Source organism: Diadema antillarum, unplaced genomic scaffold (genome assembly GCF_040938485.1).
Source record: "Diadema antillarum isolate AM-2024a unplaced genomic scaffold, OU_Dant_1.0 scf00000141, whole genome shotgun sequence".
Lineage (NCBI taxonomy): Eukaryota > Metazoa > Echinodermata > Echinoidea > Diadematoida > Diadematidae > Diadema > Diadema antillarum.
In genome coordinates this window covers 2333336-2356760 of record NW_027271030.1, presented here as the reverse complement: position 1 = coordinate 2356760, position 23425 = coordinate 2333336, and the positions used below count along the sequence as shown (strand labels likewise).

The following is a 23425-nucleotide window of genomic DNA, read 5'->3' as shown; positions in this document are numbered from 1 at the left end:
GAATTCCTGATGGAATTACATGCTCTTTCATATTTCATAAGAGGTTTCTCATCATCTCACCCAAAGATGTTAGAAACCTGAAATTAGGTCTCAACCAAAACTGTACGATCCCTTTAAGTATTTCTTTTTTTTCTTTTCTCACAAATGTTTTCCGTAAGCATAAGTATAAGATACAAAAAAAAAAATGTTTGCATTACGCACATCTTGCATTTCAATTTCCATTCCACTAGAATAATTTTGTTCATGAATGTCACATTTTACAAAAATTTTGAATAACAGATTTAGCAGCTAATTTACAAGTTAATATAATTGATAAAACGTTATGATCTGTTGGAACGGCGATATTGAAACGATATTGATTACAGCAGATACCAAAACAGCCAAAAACAAACTTCGACAAGAATTTACAGGACAAAATTACCACAATCAGCTTTTATTGTCATTATTTTTCTGCGCGAAGGTAAACTTATCACGATTGTCCGTCGATCTCTTCTGCTATCATGTGATTGGCCGTGCAGTCGGCAGTAATATCATTGATCCAGGCGACGACGTCCACGTCGATCCTGGCAAAGTATCCACGATCGGAGGTTGCGAAGGAGTCCGTAGGACACCACTTGCCTCCGTCGCCGACGCCTTCAAGCGACCATGACGACTCCCCGTCGTACCTGGGACAGAAAAGCGGAGAACCGCGATCGCCTCGGCAGTACAAGTTCTCGCTTTCTCTAGTTTTGAGAAGGAAAGATGAAGTCAAGTAATTGTCTCTCTTCCACGGGTATACAATGTTTAATTATTATATTCATATTCAAATGCAGTAGGAGCAAATACAAGAATACCCTAATTTTTCCCCAATCACTGGGGGAGGGCGGAAAGGAAAGGGGGCACGGGATTGGGACGGGGAGGGGGTAGGGGAGGGGAAAGGGGAAGGGGGCATCGACGGTAACGATGAGCACCACATTTTCTTTTCTCCAGTATAAAAGACAATGTCCACCAGAAACTTGGGTAAGCCTGCCTGGTTAGAAAACGATTGATTTAAAAAAGGGAGGATTTCATAGAGTAAACCAAGTTGAACTAATCTGCAATTTCCGACTGGGAAGCATGATTTGCTTCGCCCAGTCTGTGTGAACGGCTGTGGAAAATTTTTTGTTCGTGTGCCCAATCATTAAATCAAGGGTTTTTGATAGCGTCGCAAAGGAAAATGATTTTTGAAAATCGATCAATTTGGATGTGTACGAATGGGACTTAAAAAAGGAATGTCTAGAATCTGTCTGCCCACCTTACTCCGTCTGTAGATTACAATTTTTTTATCAGTTGTGGCGGACGTCAAAGTCACGTGATAAAGCAATTACAATGAAGCCGTTTTTCACTTTTTTTCATGTTGGCTTTGCTTTAATTCTCTTTCAATAATTACTGCATGATAGCAAAACCGGCATTTTCAGGATATATTACTCGCACAACTTGTACTTTTACGATGCTAGAGTCACACACGGCTGGATTTCATACCGGGTCCACACGGAATTAAAACCGTATCGACCAGGTACGAGCCGTATCGACCCGCATCGACCCGCATCGTAACTCGTGTCAATTCCTGATTGATTCCGGGGGCTACAATACGGCGGTGAAATTTTTTTTTTGCTCATGTTCAAAATTTTCTCACGGATTTCAATTCCGTATGATATCCGAACCGCATTGACTTGCATCGACCCGCTGCAACCCACAGCGTAAAACCGTACTATGGACCCTTGTCGTATACCGCATTGCCTTTATACAACGGATGATGGCAAGGTTTACATCCGGATCGATACGGGTCGAAGCAGGTTGACACGGGTCGATAGGGCTCGAAAAGGATTCAGTTAAGGATTTTAAAGTGGATTTTTACATGGTTCGATACGGGCCAATACGGTTTAATTCCATGAATTGCCCTCCATTTCGGAACTAATCCTGTTCATTTCCACCCGGATCAAATCCGTTTAGTGACCCGGACGTGTGTGACTCGAGCATGAGCAAAAGTAGCAGTCGTACCAGGAGTGGTAGCAGTCTCACAAAATTAGATCCTATCACATTAATATGTCCAATTGCCATGACTGTCGCTCATAGTATTTCAACTACTAGTATTAGACTACTGTTATCAACTCTTCTTCTACCGCTACTTATCATTACTGCTTAAAATACTACTTAACTCCCACTATTACTAATTCCAATCAGCTACTCACTACTACTTCCACATTTATTGCTACTTGTGAAATAACACCTTTACCTATAAGTATGCTGCTCGTACGCTCTCCGCTTTCTCCTTTTACTTTACCACCAGTATTCATTTACTACTGCTTCATTTACTACTTCTACTACTACTACTACTACTACTACTAGTACTACTACTACTACTACTACAACTACAACTACTACTACTACTATTCTATACTACTACACTACTAAGTACTCTACTTTTTTTTTCGTCACAAGTTCTTACGGGCACGTGAGTTTGGCAGCGGTATCAGGGTCAGGAGGCCCTGTGTGATTAGCTCGTGTGCGGCACTGGTGTGATTGTACTGGAGACTGAAGGGGCACCGTACTAGATTGATCGGGGCTTGGTAGGCCCGACGAGCCCCAGCCTGTGACGTAGCATTGTGCGTCCGAATGAAGTGCATGCAGATCTGGTGTGGGAATGGTGAGGATCAAAAATTAGAACCAAACTCAACTAACCAAAACAGGACAAAATGCACACAAACAAGCAAAGGCGCATAAGAAAACCTCTGGGTTGTTTGATTTCATATTTGATTCAATGACCTGCGAGAGCGTTGCCTAGGAAACAACAAATAAGCAAATACACAAAAGGTTTCATGGAAATGACATTCCATGTTCAGGAGTGCGTAAATGACATTCAAACCACCTGAACAGAAACAACTCCCTATAGAACACTCCTCTTAAAGTACCCTTTATGAAAATACAAGAAAAAATATAGCCATTGCACTAAATAAAGAACGAACTCAATACAACTCTGGTGTACCAAGAGAAACTAAACGTGATTTCCAGGATACCATGGAGTTAATTTAGAAGGCTGGTCCAACTTAGCCTTTTGTCAAGGCCCTCGCGCTGTATGATGGCTATAATGGGCGAGCGCAGCCCCACTTGGCTGAGCTTTCTTCACCATACAGCGAGAGGGCCTTGACAAAAGGCTATAGGTCCGACTCTGATTATAATCCCGTTAAAACGAATTGTGTAAAAAGTTTGATCGAAAATTCATACGTGGAAAAATGAGGAGAGAAAACGGGATTCCCACGGAATTCGAACCCGAGACCTCCGTATTGCTAGCCCGGTGATTTACGAATTCTCCCCAGTGGGAAGCGAATGAATCGGGCTACCCATGCACCCCACCCTACCGGGTCTTTAGGGTTATTAAATCAACGACCTAAAAAGGGGGAACGTAAATGCCTACAGTATTTTATATGAAACGAAGTTCTCCCCCGCAATTTTAGCACATATTTAATCTTGAGACTTCACAGATGGATTATTATGAATGCATCAATAAGAAGAATTAACTAAATACAACGAAGTGACGGCACTGTACTACAGCTTTTGTTCACGTTGGTCTGAACGTGATTACCAGTGGCTGTCGGGAACAATCATGATGTAGACGTACCATAATGTAAGAGGCAGTGTATAGGCCTACATGCGTTTAAATTTTCGCCACAGGTTACAGGAGCACGCTATCCCTTGGGAATACTGGCGGCTTGCTGGGAAGACTGGAATTAGACAATTGTATTTCAGCATTTTCCACTTTATATAGAGATACTTGTATTATCCTTCCCAGGTAAAAGAAATGTGCTCGAGAGCATTTTTATTTTTATTTTCGGGGGTGGGCGTGTGAGGTTGGGATGACCTGTCCCTTTTAGACACGTTGTGATTATCTAAAGTGATTGTAGTTGAGTAGAGATATGTTGGTTGAAAGCACAAAGATTGTATTTCAAGCATGTCTGATAGTTTATTTGCAAATAGCCGCTATAGGGAGGGATGGGGGAAGATTTGGATTGGTAAGCAACGAAGGATACAAAACCTTTTTCCAAGTCAGTCCTCGGCGGAAGACAGACGGTTCGGACACAGGAGCTTAGCTCGACAGGTTGGGTCAGGTTGACCAAAGCGAAGTTGTACGGTCCAGGTTTCTCTGCATATACATCATAGTCATGATGAAGGACAAAGTTTTCAGTGGACGCTGTCTGCTCGCAACCATCCGAAAGAGAAGTGTTGTGCTCGCCGAGAACCACTTTGATCTTCGTTTCGAGTGTCGAGCCATGGAAGGTAGAAACATTAAAATGATGTTAGCCAAATATGACTATCCATAGCTACTACGACTATACAGTTGTCGGGAATTTACGGTGTGGGCCACTTCACAAATCCATTATTGTAATATTACTTACACTACTTTTTCTATCTTGAATTTTGTTTGAACATCAAAGAAAAAAAAAAGAAACTAGAGATATTAAGTGCAGCACACAGTTGACCTTAATGCCAGATTCAAAGCTTTTCGATTCTCTTACAAACACTACAATTATAAGTGAACTCGACATTTGACCTTGAGGATTCGTCTGTTAACCTCATGCACGATGGCTATAACTTCAAATTCATTTCTATCCTGTTCGCCAAATCAAATGACCTTGGACTCCTCCGGCTCAAGTAGACGTTGTGAAACGACATTTTCGGTCAAATGTTTAACAACCAACCTTTCATGCTTAATATATTGTATATCACCTAACAGAAGAAAGAATTTGGAATAGAGTGTGTCCAAGAGTTTCATGGACTCTACACAAACGAGAGGCATCGCACTGCCATACCTTGAAGGGCTGCGGGTTAGCCTCGTCTGGTCCAATAGGAAAGAAAAGGTCATTGAAGAAGAACAGGTTGTCGAAACAAGAAGCTGCTGTAAGCACCCAATGGTTGCAAATCAATGCACCGCTACATAACTGCCTGCTCCCAATGTCGTCCTCGGCGAAGATGTACGCTAGCCAAGGCCATGCTTTTTCTGACGCTTCAAATGAGTTATTGACTAAGGACTCGCCTTCTAACACAGTTCCGGCTACTCCACACGGCAACAAATCTGCGAAATGAGCAAGGAAAATGGGATTCCATCCATATATTTATATATACATATGCCCGGCAATTTCTTCTCCTGGCTCTTAGTCTTACCATAATAATGTATTACGTGTCCGCATATTGACATTTACATTTGTCGAAAGTGTTTGCAAAATAATAAAATCGGCTTTCCAGTGCTGGTAACATTTCAAATACTTTCACAATATACAGGTGAAATATAAATATTTGCATATCTCTTATGGGACATACTTTCATTTTATATGCTTTATCATTATGGAAGATTTCATATTAATTCAATAAATAAACGAGTAATATACATATATATGTATGTGTATATATATATATATATATATATATATATATCGAAGTAGTCCACTCCACAAGATTTTCAAGAAAACATGAAGCTACCATGGCAACGCCTCGTCGGATACGAAAACAAAGAGTGTTTTGCATAACTACACTTATATATCATGACACATATCAAATTTGAACTAAATGGCTTAAATGTGGAAGAAGTGTGGAAGTAGTTTACTCCACAAGGTTTTGGGAAAACTTGGTTACCATGGCAACCCTTTCTCCGACAAACACAAAAGCATGTCTTGCACATGTACACATCAATGTCATCATGTACCCTAAGTTGAGATTGTCAATAAGACTAATATTAGGTGACATTGTTTTGCAGATGTCAAGAATAATTATCTAGCCTCCAAGACAATTTCCTATCGATAGTAACACCCAGACATTTGATTTGAATATGATATCTGTTGGCAAAACTTGCTAAAAAGCATTCTCTTGGTTTTCTGAAGATTTAAAAACAATTTATTTGCTCCTATACTATGCGTGTTTTTTTTTTTCGCAATTCATATTTACGGTACGTGGAAGAGTGATTGGATTTTGGTGTGAAAAGAAAGTATTTGAATCATCTGCACACGGTATGGATGAAAGGATATTCGAAAATGTGCAAAAGTCATTTATGTAGAGAATATACAATATTGGGCCTAACAAATTTACTCTGTGGAAAACCGCAAGTAATGTCTTTCGGGCTGTAATCATATCCATTCAAGTAAACGTATTGTTTTCTAGTTTGACGGTAATTCCTGAACCACTCCAAGGCCCAACGCCGTATGGTACAATGAGCTAGCTTGAGAAGTAAGATTTCATGATTGATAGTTTAAAAGCATTTAGACTGTTAGAGACGTCTAGGAAAATACCGACGATAGTGATAATCTATAATGTGCGCGCGACTTTATCAACAAATTCGAAGAGAGCGTAAATGTGTTTCTGTGGAAATCCAAATGGGAAATCAGTGAAAATATTATCGGAATTAAAAACGTAATTGTTCATATTTATATCAATTTTCAAGGACTTTTGAAGGATAAAAGTAAGGAAATTGGTCTAAAATTTATTACTTATATCATCCAAACCTGCACTTTATTCATTATTCATGATAGTTACAATATATGTTAACTATATCTAGAAATAGAGATGAAAAAAAAAAACAGACTGAACGGTTGGATGACATAAAAACTCTGAAAAATGTTTATCAAGTTGCGGAATGTTTTTCACAAAATTTTCACCAGTTGTTTAGAAATATGAATAAGATATATCAACTACATTAGTAAAACTTTCAGTTTCCTTCTTACACAAATTACATTTTCGTAATATCTGATATTTTTGACATATTTATGCCTTGTCATGGCTAAATGATGACACACGATGCGTCAAAACAAGAACAAGTCCGCGGATGAACCAAAGTAGAATGTCGTATATTTATTTATCAGTACGAAAACTCTCCAGTCCGAAAGGAGGCGTGACGAATTGTAAACGTTTGAAAGGGGTCACTTTTTATGGGTCCTCACCGTGGCAAGTGGGCGGCTCATGTGACCACTGTCCGTTCGATCCACAGGTGAGCAGATCAGATCCTCTTCTCTCGTAACCATAGTCGCAGTCGAAATGCGCCTCGTCACCTGCGTTCACGCCTCGAGAGAGCATGTTGCCATTTGTTGGCGGCGACAGCTCTCTGCACTTGACCCCTGACAATGAGGAGGCAAAATAAAATGAAAAGAAGTATGTAGATCAAAATGGAAAGCCACAAAATGTGGAAATGTACTAATGGGTTCAAATAAGGGTTTAACAATCTGAAAGAAGGACAGGTCAAAAAGTGCAATACAAAATATATACACGGATGATTATGTAACGAGAAAACAATCCACACTCTGTGATTTAAAAAAAAAATGTAACTGTTGCGGTGGAAAAGAGTGATCCGCTGAAAAGCGGAACTTGTACGATGTGGATCACTAAAAACATACAAACATACAAAAAACAAACAAAAAACATATGTATACAATACAACGTATATATTATGGAAAATCAATGTAGGCCCTACTTCGACGCCACATGACGAGAGACTAAAGGACTGAAGCCTTAAAATGTTACAAAGCCGCTCAAAAAATTCTTTGATTGAGCATTTATTTGAACAAAAATAATTGAACGTAAAATTGTAACTGAAACGGATATGGATCAACTGTGCTTTTTTTTTACACATCACTACTTACAGGTGCAAGCGTGGAAAACTTGTGTGTGATACGAATAACTGGGGAACATATCGAAGAGAGAAAGGGAAGGGGTACGGTGATATGAAACAAAACATTGTTTGACATATTTAATCATGGTTAAGACTTATTCGCATATTCTATTGCATCCATTGTGTAATTCATCCTTTAACATGCATGCATTTCGTGTGCTCAAGCAGCATTAACACGTTTTATCAAGTGAAATCATGATGTAAGAGGTAGGGCCTATGTATGAAACATGGTCGCATGTTTTTGTGTAATTCCTGCATGTGTTGCATGAATGTGCAAAATTCTTTGCATTCAATTACTTATTTGATCAAGCTCAAATAGCCAGATGAATAAGAGCTGCCTTTATTTCTAATGTGTATTGTTTGTTTGTGATTATGATTTAAGTTCAATTAAGTTCAGGTCGGTCCTTTTCTCTTTTCTGCTTGTGTCGGCTTAATAATATGTAAAATGGATAATCGTAATATTTCATACATTTCATACACAAGACAAAGTAATTTCACACTGAATGGACACAAGAAGAGGAACACTCAGCACACGCTCAGAATGACGTACTAAGAGAATAACTGAAATACAGGGGACCATCCTTATAAGGAAAGGGGAGCTTGACTAGGAAGATGGTCCCAAATGACGTGGCAACATGGAATGAATTACAAAAAGTAAATTGTAAATATTGCCACTTGCTTTTGTATTTACGGAACGAAATTCAAATGGAGAATATACAGAGAAAAATCAAGTTCTCTTCACTTCAATTAGTTATTTGATGTGTTCACTTCCCGAAGTTCTAAAGTTTTGTGAAATAAACACAATAAATGCGGTAGAATAAAATTCTTCGAGGGTAGCCTCAAAAGACCTCCGATCCATGATAGCCACCACTCGATAAAATTCCTCAAATATACATGTTCACTTTCCGAATAGTCTGGTGAAACATTGTCTTCTCCATGAATGATATTCAATCAAGCCCCTGTCACATTTTAAGGCAAACACATGAGAAACGATGTCGAATTTTGGCATCCGTTGATATCCGTTAGAATGCGTTTCATGACCTTTTGATCTTTTGGATGGACGTTTATCGTCCAGTGATTTCCATCAGTGCGGCCAGAAATCTTTGTGCATGCACATTTTTTTTTTGCCAAAAACGGACGGCGCGATATGACCCTTGTCCGATACTGTACAGTAATTCATAATTTTCCACGCGTTTCCCATCCACTAGGCCTTTTGCAGAGTCCGTTGCTGCAAGAGGTGGAACGGATAGAACGGCTGTGCACCGCAAATCAAGCCAATACACGGTTCTCTGACGTTCGATGCTCGTCTCGTGCGTCACCCATTTGTTCCTCGAGCGTTTTGTCTCATGGGCGTGCAGTTTATATTCGTTTCTCATGAGTTTGCGCATATTTCACTGTTCTGTACGCAATCGCCCCATGTGTGTTGTATGTTCGTTTTGTTCGGCCCCTAGACCGTGCATGTACGAATCCTCTAAAACGGAAACTTTCTACTGGATGGACGATTTGAACAACGGATGTGCAAAATACGGTAGGCCTATCCGGCAAAGTGTGACAGTGGCTTGTAAAAAGAGTGTCATAAAAGCACACAAAAGCATGGACAAAACAAGACCATTCTTTGCTAAGTTTCTCCTTTTTTTTATAGTATCTTAAACCAAAAGAAATTCCCAACTTTGGTCGACATCCAACGGCATCAGGAAAAGTATGAAATGAACGAAAGGAAGTTAAGGACCTCTCTGAAACACGGTACAGTACTCTTATGGAGTATTGACTGAAAATGCTATCAAACGAAAAACTAAAAAGAAACATGTCAGACATCCTCACGTTCACACCGCGGCGTCGGATGAGACCATTCGCCGAGAACACACGTCGTGTAGCTGGCACCGTTCAGTTGGTATCCGTCTTGACATTCAAAGAGCATCGTTTTCGTCATCGGATAACCGTCCGAATCCGAACCCGTTCCCCCTTCGGGGTCTACTACTCTTCCATAGGCTGGCCAAGAGGGAGCTGGGCATCGGTACTCTATACAACAGGAGGACATAAATAGAAAACAGCAACAGATGATAAATTAACCTTTACAGAACGACTGAACCATCATTATTACACTGCAGGTTAGGATGCTCTCGAGCGCCATCCTAAAGCTGACAGTGTCGTACCATACCCATGCCATAGAAGTGTGAAGCTTTGCTATCTTCCCTTCCAAACACCTGTGAAAGGGCTTAATTCTGATGGCTTCTCTTCCAAAAGCCCGTGATATAGGGAATAACAATATCCTTAACGCATTTCCTTCCCTAAAGGGGGCATCTGTAAGAATCCGGAACAAGCATGATGGTTGGCCACCTGTACATGTGTGTGTGTGTGTGTGTGTGTGTGTGTGTGTGTGTGTGTGTGTGTGTGTGTGTGTGTGTGTGTAAAGGGGGAAACTTTTTTTTCGTTACAGCTTCCTTTAGCTTTCTTTGTATCAAACAATAATTTGATCAATCATTTCAAATTGGATATGTAATGCGGGTGTGAGCTCAGGTGGACCAAGCCGACACTGAAATAGTCGTAAACTTTATAGTTAAGGAATAACAACAAATGGAAGGGGAAGAATTAAATTGATTATGATATGCCATTATGCTATTCAGACATTATCACTGCTGTTCATGCATCTTACCTGCAAATTCAACATGGATGGTGTGAAAATGGCGTGATGGACTGCGTAGACTTCTACACGTGAAGGCCCCAGAATCTTGGGGTGTCGGTGATGGAATTGTTAGCCTCATAGAGGTGAGAGGCTTCCAGTCTAAGAACAACGGGTCAACCTGGACAGATTTTAGTTATAGGGAAATATATTGAATTGAATTGAATTGAATTGAATTGAATTGAATTGAATAACTGAAACTGCACTGGTCTTACACTCGAGACACAGTGAACAGTTCCAGCAGGTGAATTTTCACATTTCACTAACTTGACATCGAGATACATTAAAAAGATACAAACCAAGCAAGATACAAAATATGAATAGAAAGTGTGTCAGCATACATAATGTACATAAGACAATTCTCTATAACTTGTGAAATATGATGGAACCGCGAAAGCAAAGCTTGTAAACGCAGGTTCCAGGAAAATGCAATGTAAATTTGCTATGCAATCAATGGAGATAGGTAATGACACGAAGTAATAATGTCGAAACTATATGGTATAAAGGGAAGAAAAAATAGAAGAGAAGAAAAAGAAAGAGGAAAACAAGAACCCAAAGAATAAGAACTGAGTGAAAAATAGCATATAGATACACAAGTATACGAGCACATCATGTATCTAGAATCAAGGTCATAACGAGTTCAAAATGTAAACACTTCTTAAAGGGGATGGCTATAGTAACTGATCAGTGGGAATCAGTGGGAATGCTAGAGGATGATTGTTCTAATCCTTGTAGGATTCATTTAAGAGTACATACATGTCTATTCTTGTGTGAAAATTATTTGCTTCAGAATGGTCTCATATTAAAGTAATGTGCAGTTTAATGTTTCCAGGTTAGCATGCCTGTACAGTGACGGGGTGATCGTTCAACGGGCCGTTTGCAATCGCCCCGTCACTATATAGGCATGCTAACCTGGAAACATTAAACTGCACATTACTTGAATATGAGACCATTCTGAAGCAAATAATTTTCACACAACAATAGATATATAATGTACTCTTAAATGAATCCCCCAGGAATTGAACAATCATCCCCAGCATTCCCACTGATTCCCACTGATCAGCTACTAGCCATTCCTTTTAAATGTAAATATTCCTATAATGTAGAAATTATGTCATTATACATATGGTAATATTACGTTATATTTTAATGTAAGTATTGTATTTAAACACACACACACACATACACACACACACACACACACACACACACACACACACATATATATATATATATATATATATATATATATATACTTGTATATATACGTATTTATATGCATGCATGCATATGTACACATACATATTGTGAAGTTGCCTTGCAGGTCATTTCATACGTGATGGGCGCTGCATCTTGATATTGTGACAGGAAGTACTGAGCAAACAAACGCATCGTGATAGTTCTCTTTCAGTGCTTCTTTTGCCAAGCTTTCGACTGTTTGACCGATCTTCTTCAGGGCTTTTGAAATACAGCAGAAGAAAAAAACGACCAAACTTGAGCAAATTTCAGCAAACCGAAAACAGCAATATGAATTGAATTAACTTGCACTCCAACAACATGGCGGCATCAGCAATAAACCAAGAAGCGGTTGCTTTTCGCAAATTTGAATTTCAAAGCTCTGACAAGACCGGTCAAACAGTCGAAAACTTGACAATCGTAAGGCACAGAAAGTGAACCACCTTGCTGCGTTCTATCGGTCACCATTCCTTCTACAAGTATATATATATATATATATATATATATATATATATGATTATATACAATAATACATATACATATATATGCATATATATATATATATATATATAGAGAGAGAGAGAGAGAGAGAGAGTATATAGAATGAAGGCTTGTAATGTGTTTTCATCGGGTGCGTTGTGGTTTATGCATATATGAATATATACGTGCTGGTACGAGCTGGTGAGAGATCAAGGTCGCTGATTAGCTTGCGCCCAGATCACTGGCTCAGGTCGCACAGTGGGCTTTGAGTTTCTTCAAGAATGTCCAAGTGAGAACTGTGTCAATTTAACTCAGTCCCACTTTCAAAAAAAGAAAATTGAGGGGCAAATCTCATTATCAAAAGGACACCGAAGAGGGGTATACCTGTAGATGAGGTGCGTATATATCAGCCGGTACGCCAAGGGCTGATGTGTCACAATCTATGTGGACAGTCCGGTTTGGGACGATGACTAATGTTCCGTCACTCCTCGTCTGAATCTGGGTATGACTGAAACTGAATTTCATGGTGCTTTCAGCTGCAAAAAAAAAGCAAAAAAAAAAAGGAAATTAAAGAATTGTCATTCCACGGTCTTGAATAGAACCTATCTACTGCCTATACATACGCCTATAAACCATGTATGCGGAACCCAAACAAAGTCAGTGCTGTATGGGTCATGCATCATATCCCCTTTCATACAACGATAAAACTTCGACATTTAAATGCACTATAGAACGTATACAAAAGGTTGAGTGTTAAAAAAGTGTGAACAATTGGAAGACATCATTGTCCTACTTGTTGAAAAATTTAAAAAAAATGCAAATTAAATCCTGAGATTTTGACAGGAAGTAATTAAAAAACATTCCATAGTTCATTTTACCAATTATTATGCAGTAGTTGTGAGTTCTTCACATCGGGTGTTGACGAGAAATACGAGCATTTACTTGTTTTTCCTTGTTAAGGATTTTACTGATATAAACCCCCGTCTTTCAAAGAATCTAATTCATAACAAATGTAAATTGATTTGTGGCACAAAATGTATTTTAAAAAAGTTCATTTCAAAAAGAAAAGAAAATAAGTAATGACAGTGGGGCAATTGAAGCGTTGTTGTAGACGATGACATCCCATCTTGCTTTGCAAAGATGACATGGTGACTGCAAAGACGCGAAACTTCCATAACTCTTGGGTAATTATTTGCACATAATTTTCAAATTTTAGCAAAAGAATATAAATTTTGTTCATGAAGTTGAAGTACACATTTATTTTCTTTCTTCGAATCATGTACATTCTAAATCGTATATTGATGTCTTCTGTGATAATACTCAAAAGACATTGATATTATTATGTCTGAAAATACCTTGAAGAAAATAGAATCAAACAATCAAACAAACCAACTATTGATTCACGATGCATCCTAATGAGACCATGTCCACGAACGTTCTGTTTGCTTAAATTCAATATTTTTCAATCGCAGTAAACTTCGATATGGAGCTAAGCTGTACTCTTAAAGCTGCTACTGGTGAGACCGCTTCTTCCTTGTGTGTCCGAAGACAAAACATCATGCACTTTACACTGTTTTATCCTTCTCCGACAACAGCATTGAAAAAAAAAATCCAATCAGTCTTACGTGAATGTTGTTTATTGTTTATAACTACTTGAGGCGGTGGCATTTTTCTTTGATTTAAACCAATTTTCGACATATGTGATGTTGACCTAGGTGAGGTTGACTTAACAATATCGTAATAAGCCAGTTCGGAATTAGCTCAGGTACCCACGGGTACAAATGACCTTCTTTTTTCTCAGTTCGTTAGGCTTTTCAATCGTTTTCAAAGCGACATTATACATAAGCTTGCGCTACGTAACAATCTATGGAATTCATCAATCATGTTCAAACAATGGATGATCCAGACTGGTCCGTCAGGTAACACCTGGGTTTCGTTATTTTTGCATGGAATGTCTTCAAAATATCTTTCTATTGACACTGCAAGGACCATTTTTGCCGTCAGATGGTTTTGCTGGCAAGTAGGCCTACCATTAATATCTTTATAAGGATTAGTTGAATAATCATTAACTATCAGATGCTTATCTCAGTGAATTTAAAAACCAACATATCCTGTTGGTACGAATTACCTTTTTCTGATTATGCGCAAAGTGGAACCCCGAACTGGCTTTTTGAAATAAGTCAGTTTAACCTTTTTATGACTGCTCCAATAAAAAAGTGTTTGACATACTATTCAGTACAACAAATACAGTTGTGACAGGGTTAACCGGACTCACTACAGAAACCAAAGTTGTGGGTAGTAGCGATCTACTTACTACAATTGGGAACACTTCCGGTCCAACGACTCCTCAAACAAGTCCTTGTCGTGTCACCCTGGAGGAAGTAGCGCTCTGGATGGGTGCAGCGGGAAACTAGCACCGTACCATTGGGGAGATTGCCGTCGTGATAACTACTGATCTCTTGAGTCTCATCTCCGTTTACAAATTGGAGAACGTCATCACCCTGATCAGGTATGCGGCAGTCATCGGGCCGTGCGACTGTGTACAACAGGCAGACCAATTTGACATGGATGAACAATGACGAGAGATTTTTTTTTTTTAAATGAAACTCCGCATACTGCTTGTTAAAGTGAAATCTTAAGTGAACTGATGTGTTCTACTAATATTGTTGCATTCACTAGATTTACACATAATTACATTTGGATTAACTTGTCCTTCAACTTTAATTGCAAGTCAGTAGGAAATTGTGAGGTGATGACCGTAATCAACCACTTCGCGTATCTGACTCCGACTAATACAAAAATTTCTAATTCAATAAAAATAATTGTTTTGTATAAAAAACATTTTGGATTAAATCATTATTCTACCTACCAAGGTGACCTTGAACGATAACCCCCAGCTTAACCCCTCCTCAGTCCTCCTTCCTTTGTGCAATTTTCTCATTCACATAATTGAAACTCTTGATATTCCTCAAAAGGTGTGCATCAGATCGTTCAAATTAAATTCTGAAAATGCTCAACCTTCCTCCTGGGGACTCCTCAAACACCCTCCACCTCGATCCTCACCCCTTTCACCCTTATTACATCTTACCACACTGCGGCAAAGGCACTGTCCATGTGCCGTTAATACAGGTCGTAGAGACCGATCCACCTTCTGGCACGTAACCTCTCCTTGAACAGGAGACTGACACTTGGACTGTCCTCTGGTTTTGTACTCCTCGGCCAAAGACGTCATCTCCAGGATCTACCCCCGTAAGGGAGTACATTTCGCCGTTTGTTGCCGTCGGCAGACGACAGTGTTGGGGATATGCTTCAGCCAAAGGGAAAGTAACAACATGTATATTTCAGAGTATACATGAGAATTATTACAAGAACAGTATGCCATACTATGTGATGAGCAGATTTACTAAGGCAATAGTAGTCTACAATACGAGTAATCACATAATACTATCTTGTGAATGAAGTAAATTTTCAGTATTAGTTCATCATTGTCCATCATACCCACAAGTGGCAAAGTCTATTCCTTATAGGCCCAACTCCGTCCGTTGTAACCTTCGATAGGTCATCCACTTTACTCTTGCTCGGTCAGTAGCAAGTCTTCAAAGGACCTGGATTCGATTCCCAAATCTAAACGAGCAATGTTGTATGTAACCATACCGCCCCCTCTATTAGTGAGAGGCAAAACACAATGTTTCTCGGATAACATAAAATGAAGGACCCGTGTGTGAGAGAGTCACATCTAACACACGCACGTAAAAGATCTCGGTCATTCATTCATCGTAAAAAGTGGGGTGCATCGTTGTAGGTCCATGGGTGCATAACCCGCTGAAGTGGTCCCTCCTCACTTCCAACTGGACCCCCATGGAAGACCAGCTAGTGCAGCTCAATATGGGCTATACAGTTATCAGCTCATATTCAAATGAAACAAATAAACAAACAAACAGTGTACAACATGTTTATATCAAAAACTCGACGACCGATGATCGCTACAGGCTGCCCACCTTGCGCCAGACATTCCGGTACCGAGCCACTCCACTGGCCGTACAAACAGTCGCGGACTGCGTTGCCGGTCATGGTGTAACCGTCTGGGCAAACGTAGCGGATCCTAGCCCCATGTACATAGCCTTCGACGCCCTCCTGAGGTATGTTTTCAATAGTGATGTCATTTGATCGTCCAGGCTCCCCACATGACACTGGTTTCGAGTGATAATGATAATGACGATAATGATAATATAATACAGCTGTACTACTACTGCCACTGATGGTTATTCTTTGTAAGAATAAAGTGATATGGATGATAATAGTTGGTTCTGATAACAAAGAGATATTACAGCTGATCTTGATTTCTTATACGTTAATTTCCTCTATTTTTTTATTTGCTCTCTCAGAGACAGTACCTTGCATCCATATACCTGACAAAGAGAGACATCGTGGATGGTAAAACACCTTGCCCTATAGGTGAACGTAATAATCACCAGAAAAGATTCGAACCCCTGAGCTTTCTGTTTTAGGATCAAGAGACTCATCCACTAAATCATATTGTTCCATCGAACTGACGGAACTATGATGGAGGGGGGGGGGGTTGGCGATGAAGGGCGTTGAGGGTAAGGTTTGAGGGAAGGAGTAGAATTACGTGCAGGAGAATAACGACGGAGTTGGATGGAGAGGATTAAATCTGAGCTGTGTTGTCCTTAAGGTTAAGTCTGTGATTTTCTGGAGATATGCAACGTCGTGGTAGTTAAATGTAAACACAAAAAATGAACATCTGAGAACGAATTGACTTCCAATTTACTTACTCATGGTTTTCCCAGTGTTAGAAAAAAAAAACACTCGGTCAAGTGTTTATTTAGGAAATTACTGACAAATTTTGATGATAAAATAACATTTGATCTGGAAATGGAAGTGCAATAGTAGGCTAGAAACATAAATGTCTCAATAAAATCGGAGGTAAACGAAGAAAGTTAGAAAATGTTGAAAATCTAGGTGGGGTTTTTTTTTGCGTCAAAATATTGAAAATTCAGTGTAATAACCCAGAGTACGCCCTTTTCAACCCAGAATGTCATTCTACTTTGAAATTAACCTCAGCAAAAACAAAACTACGGAAACAAAGAACGACAGATGCATAATTCGGACCGGACCTGAAACGCAGAAACAAAAATGGAATTTTAATGTTTGAATACGTCATGTTTCCATGAAACAGTATTACTAACAGGAAATATTTAGGCCCTGTTGAAACTTACCTCGACATCACGTGGACCTACATACACTTGAAGGAGAGAGAGTGCAGTTCCAAATTGCTTAAAGCAAGCAATCAAATTTACAGGTAAGTTTTCAGATACATTGACTGAAAGGATGAGAGACCAGGACGCCTGTACCCCATCTGATTTGCATGAGTTATTGTGAACAATATCACCGTTTCATGAAAACACGTATAGATTTTTAAAAACCAACTGGTTTCTCGTCGAACGTTTGTCAAAAGTGCGCTTTGAATAAAATTTCTACCTGTCTGTTTGAATGGTTTTATTACGTATTATCAAAGGAGAACGTCACGTACAATGACATTTTACTTCCAAATTAAGGCAAATCACCTCTTCGACAGGCCGGAAGTTGGGTGTGGTTCCACTCTCCGTTCACACAAAGAGGTTGCTGTAGATTCGGTACCTGCTCCGACAATTCATATCCAGGTCTGCATTGGAGCTCCATGCGCTCGCCGTGGTTATAACGCACTTTGACGACCATATTTGAAGTGTTTAATCCTTCCACCCCGCAGGATGCTGCTTCCACAAAGGGACGGGGCACCACCGGGACGGACCAAAAAGTGCCGTGCGTAAAAAGAGCGGGTAAAACAGAAAATGGTCGAAGGGAAGAATTTCGTCGGAGATAATATTTATTTCAACTTTCACTTATAAAGTAAAAATAATACAACATGAGCACATTGAAGTTCAGCACAACTGGCAATAATTTAAGCATTTATTACAAAGATAGTTACATGATGAGATTACTAGTTTTGAAGTAAGTAAATACAACCTATGTTAGATAAAATGTTTATAGATTGAATACACGACATAATAACTTGGGGGAATGAAACATAGCTAAAAAGCCTGGGTTAAATACAATTGTTTAAGTCTTACTTATTTTAGTGGGAGAAACTTACTGAAAAGCTGATAATCGTGTATAAAATGGGTCCTTCGGGGGAGAAAAAAGAAATAGAGGTAGACTTAGATATGAGAATATGGAGAAAATAAGTTGCTAATAAGAGAGATAACGTTATCCGGTGAGTTGTAACCGCGTGAGATTGGGACACTTTTTTTTCTGTTTTTTACACAAGGCATAACAAATTATCACATCGTATGCTGCGTGTGGCCAACATCAAATACACACTAAATGCTTTGATGAAGGGGAAAAAAAAGATAAAATTCTCAAACAATAACACTGTTGTGCAGCCGTTATAAGCTCACTTTTCATGTACTGATGACTGAGCACCGAATGTAAAGAAAATCAAACGAATTGATTAAGAGGCCATCTACTTTGCCTGCTTTCGATGAGATGGGGATTCGGTCTCACCTGGCGAACAAGTGGGGACTGCCGGAAACAGGTTGCCATGCCTACACTCTACGCTGTCTGACGGAGCCCCCTCGTAACCGTCATTGCAAGCATACAGCACAACGCTGTCATGAGGAATGATGTCACCAATTTCGTATTGCAACAGGCGTCCATTTTCAATAGACTGGGCCGTGCAGTTCACTGAATATGAGGGAAATACGTATAATACATATATACCTTAAATTCCTGATTATTAATGCTTATAATGAGATAGAAAAAACAGACGGTAGAAAGTTCATGGTTTGAAAAGAGCCAGCCTCCGATAGAGCGGTCGTCTCACTTTGTCTGCTTCAACTGTGTCATAATAATTGTTCATGAGGGACATATTATATTGTTAAACATGAAGTTGTGATAAGCGGGAAAACATGGGATGAAAAACAAAGACAGAAATAACCTTTAAAAAAATAAGGTTCCAATAGTATGTCAGCACTTCCTTGTCTTGTCTTCCCTGAGACTGCCATCAAAATCAACCTCCTCTAACAACGGTGGTCTTCTATATCTGCACTTTACCCCTTATCCCACATGTATTCACATAAAAAAGAAATGTAGGATGAAATTTCTATTTTGATAATTTTAATCATTAGAATCATAAGAATGAACGCAATTAGGTTAGATTAATATTTTCGGTGTCATCGATACCGACATCACGAATTATATCTTTTGATATCTCACTGTATGTCCTTAAAAATGTTAAGATAGAAATGAATCAAATCCATTTGAAATTACGGTTCCTAGACCGAGAAACGTCTTGTGAAGTTTCCTGAACGAAACATCACTGATAAGAAACTGTACAGAATACATGTAATGACCTTATCATTTTTCGTCAAGTTAATTTAAAACGTCAGTTGATCTGGGCTTCATTTATTATGTTCCTATTATGTTTATATATTTTCTCCACATAGCTCAAAAATGCACTCAAGCTTACCTGGAACACATATCGGTGGGTCCGAATCCCAGCCCGTTACGTTAAGACATGTCATTTTGTGGCTTTTCACAGTCGAACCGGCAATGGCGTGACCATCGTCGCATCGATACTTGACGACTCCCCGCAGATCGTTTCCTCTTTCCTCTTCAGTTCCGCCTGTTGGTTTCGCTGGGATCACTTGACCGGGCGCGTGATCAGTCACCAACCTGGCGTTGGTTACCTGCGGAATGGTGCACCCCTCGAGTTCACTGGGACTCCGGCTCTGTTCTCCTTGGACTGAGCAGGACATGATTGACGTACAAGTGTACTAATGGTAAAAGCCCATGACATTGTGAACAATTTAGTTAACAAAAAGATTGTAAGAAGGAACCAACGCAACCTACTTACGGGTCTTACAATTATAATTGAAGACTTTGAACGCCCAATCAAAGAAATGTCATTTCTCTAATTCTTTAAAGTGAGGTCATTATCAAATAGAGAAAAAAGCATCTTTTCAAGAGTACTTCATTTGTTACATAACAAGAAATACATTCGCAGATGTCATTTGAATTATCACATGTATTTTAAGTATTTTTCTTTGCTTTTCAGCAGATTTCATCTCACACGTTTCAATATGATGAACATAGCTGTATCGTTTATTGCATCTAAACTCTTGCTACGATTAGTCAGAATTCTCTTCCTCCTCACATTATGTCCAAATAAGTGGAGAATAATATGACACACATCACTCACCCTTTATAGGTCCTGTTCCAAAGACTTTCACTTCACATAGAAGAAAACTCCTCCCTGCGCTGCTAGGAGGTAAGTCGATACTGACGTATTTCCCAGTCATTTCGTCCTCACATATAATATTTATACCATGGTTGTCTGGAGTGCTTTGTAAAATCTGTTGCTGAGTAATGTTGCCCCCGCACTGAGGATTTTCCCGAAAATTCTGCAGCGAGCCGACCCTTACAGCTGCACCTGCAAGTTGGTCTTCTAAAAAAAAAGCAGTGGCAAAACAAAAGAAATCATTATCATTATCCACATCATCATCAATCATCATCGATATATCAAAAACAATCAAAATGCAATCACACAGCTCGCATTTGATCTGGGTCTGTTCGTAAGCAGGTTTCAGTCATTTTACAGAATAATTTGCAACAACTGCATACGGTAGAAGCTAGAAATTTGTTGCTTCGGTAAAAATAACCGCAGCTTGCAGGAATCGCAAGCATTTTTTGACACTACATTGTGACACTACAAGCAACTCAGACAGGGATTTGCAAGAACACATTAACAAGTGTGACAGTCGGACACTTTTATTCATAAAACACTTTTAAATGTTCTTGCCACCTGATTGGTTGACTGCTTATCATATGACATTTGCTCAAGTAATCTTTCTGAAATTGGAATCCCCTTACTGTTTGACCGGATTCTTACATTACCAAGAGGGGTATCAAATTTGGAACAAAGTTGTCTAAAATCTTTTGATGACCTAAACAACAGATGTCGAAAGTTTGTCCACTGCAGAAGCGGATAAATAAAAAAAAAGAGGTGATAGTGTACACGCTATGATATCGATGAATGGGATTAGAAAATGGGGTCCGCCGTCATCCTGAATTTGTAAATGGAAAGAGAACTTTACAAACTCACAGTTCCGAAGAGTCAAATGGTCTACAAGGCAATTTGTGACAAGGTGAAGAAGGAAGGAAAATAATGATAATGATATAACCCCCACTCAAAAAAAGGATTTAAAAAAATTGGACGCAGTCAACGAAGAAAAAAAAATGATATAGAGGGCGAAAAAATCTTGGATACATGAAAGTCGATGACTGCATCGTCAAATTTGGATGAAAGCGAATATCGATACTCTTGACAACTTTATTCTCTTATCAACTGCTTGTAAAGCCAAAGCAAAAAAAAAAATTAATAAATAGCAAACTAAGAAGATTGTTTCTTATATATATATATATATATATATATGTATGTATATATTATATATATATATATATATATATATATATATATCATAAACTTCATTTCATTTCTTTCTATTTCATTTCCGACGAAAGTATGACATTAACAAATAAAAAAGTAAAGGTCGATGTCACTTAAACATATTATTCAAATGAGATTTAAATGCACGTCATTCGTTTAGAATGAGATAAAGCATACACAAACATAAACAGAAAAATAATCAAAAACAGAACAGGAAGGGAATGATTTATTAGTTTGTACATTAATTGTCCAAAATTTGAACAGTACAAATCAATAATTTTGTATTCTTTATTGGAACCATAGATTTCTTAAGAATGAGATTCGTGTTTATTCTCACCTTGACCAGTATCGAACGCATTGAAAATCCGTATTGCCTGAACAATATGCGTTGCTTCCAAGTCTGTTTTCCACCAGGCATTTTTTGACGGACCTGTAAAGTCCACAACATCAAAATACTTCCTGATGAAATAATACAGATACATTCACTAAAGCCACAGAGGGGGGCACATCATCAAATAACCATGATGACGACATTACTGAAACTTCCATATATTACTCCCCTGCTCCCATCCCATCAAAACAAACAAACAAACATACAAACGCACAATTAAAAAGGAATCACAAAATCAAATCAGCCATTCAAGATTACCACAGGAGCCTGTTTGAACGTTACCATAATCTTCGTCGCCCTTAACCCAAAGTCTGTTTCGTAAATCTTTGGAACAAAGTATATCTCTGTCGATTACATATGGATGCCTCAAAACGAGCTTTGACTCTGTCATGGTAGGAAATCATTCCGATCACAGAGATGAAAGAATGTAACCGTCAATAAACCTGCATAAATATCTGGAAATGACTTTCTATCAAATGAGCTCGCTCATTTCGGATCATTACTTTCGAAATATCATTTTGTGCACACACGGGTGTTCATAAATGGGACGCCAAGTGTTGCAAGGTCTATTTCGTTAGGAAATTAGTCATTTCGTCGACGAAATGTTCTTATCATTTCGTCGATCATTTCGTCGCGAAAATGGTGTTATCTAATAACGATATAAACATTTCGTTACGAAATATAGTCATTCCGTAACGAAATGAATATTTCGTCGACAAAATTAATATTTCGTAACGTAATGAACATCTCCTAAAGAAATGCTGTCATTACGTAACGAAATGGATATTTCGTCTACAAAATTATTATTTCGTAACGTAATGAACATTTCCTAAAGAAATGCTGTCATTATGTAACGTAATGAACATTTCGTCGACAAAATGACTGATTTCGTAACGAAATAGACCATGTGACACTTAGTGCCCCATATACATATTGGTGAACTATGTGTGTGACGATATAAGCAGACAATGGGGACAGAGAAACACTCGTGACTAGTAAAGAATGCACTATAACCGTCTACCTCAACCACTATACATAGTATGATGTGATTTGATTTCTGTGTTTTACACAGAATAACATCATGTGGTTTTTCTTTTAAACACGGTTTTGCACAAGTGCAATCCATGATATACATGAAATAATTGCAGAATTGGAGCATATAATATGACATCATTCTTAGAACAACTTTTACCTAAAAGATGGACGAAACGCCATTTCGCGTGCTTGCTTTATTTGAAAGGCGGTCTTTGAAACATCACATCATGCATTGCATTTTTCACAGAAATCAAATACACAATTTGAATTTAGGAAGAAAGAGTCGCATAAAAGAAGAAAATAACTAAAAATCACTCAGTAATGAAATTAGAGCAAAAAGGAGTGTGACCCTTAAGTAAGTTTTCTAAAGTTTGAAATAAGGTATGAAATAAACTTGTTGAATTCATCCAGATAGGCTCGATATAACGT

At 38.7% G+C, this 23425-nt stretch overlaps 2 protein-coding genes across 2 annotated transcripts in view; both read right to left on the bottom strand.

The window, feature by feature from the left end:
• Positions 1 to 469: 469 nt before the first annotated feature.
• Positions 470 to 3148, bottom strand: LOC139721286 (putative serine protease 29). The gene is made up of 3 exons (XM_071632608.1): positions 3127 to 3148; positions 2468 to 2651; positions 470 to 722 (listed from the first exon to the last, which is right to left on the bottom strand). Exons 1-3 carry the CDS (start codon positions 3146 to 3148, stop codon positions 470 to 472), a joined length of 459 nt encoding a protein of 152 aa, XP_071488709.1.
• Positions 3149 to 6930: 3782 nt separating this feature from the next.
• Positions 6931 to 23425, bottom strand: part of LOC139721285 (complement factor H-like) — a 32369-nt gene continuing 15874 nt past the window's right edge. Inside the window, exons 10-21 of the mRNA XM_071632607.1 lie at positions 21908 to 22000; positions 20323 to 20568; positions 19591 to 19866; positions 18627 to 18806; positions 17651 to 17836; positions 16064 to 16255; positions 15154 to 15372; positions 14380 to 14601; positions 12450 to 12601; positions 10323 to 10470; positions 9491 to 9688; positions 6931 to 7118 (exon numbers count right to left, since the gene is read on the bottom strand). Coding sequence (XP_071488708.1) covers positions 6931 to 7118; positions 9491 to 9688; positions 10323 to 10470; positions 12450 to 12601; positions 14380 to 14601; positions 15154 to 15372; positions 16064 to 16255; positions 17651 to 17836; positions 18627 to 18806; positions 19591 to 19866; positions 20323 to 20568; positions 21908 to 22000 — 2300 coding nt within the window. The remainder of the gene's footprint in view (positions 7119 to 9490; positions 9689 to 10322; positions 10471 to 12449; positions 12602 to 14379; positions 14602 to 15153; positions 15373 to 16063; positions 16256 to 17650; positions 17837 to 18626; positions 18807 to 19590; positions 19867 to 20322; positions 20569 to 21907; positions 22001 to 23425) is intronic.

Bases quoted from the DNA above. Each gene is read 5' to 3' on its own strand.
- LOC139721286 (XM_071632608.1), bottom strand. From the start codon at position 3,148: ATGGTGAAGAAAGCTCAGCCAA. The intron at 2,652-3,126 runs GTGGGGCTGCGC...TTCCCACACCAG, and splicing joins GGTGAAGAAAGCTCAGCCAA to ATCTGCATGCACTTCATTCG. The intron at 723-2,467 runs GTAAGAACTTGT...TCTCAAAACTAG, and splicing joins GCTGCCAAACTCACGTGCCC to AGAAAGCGAGAACTTGTACT.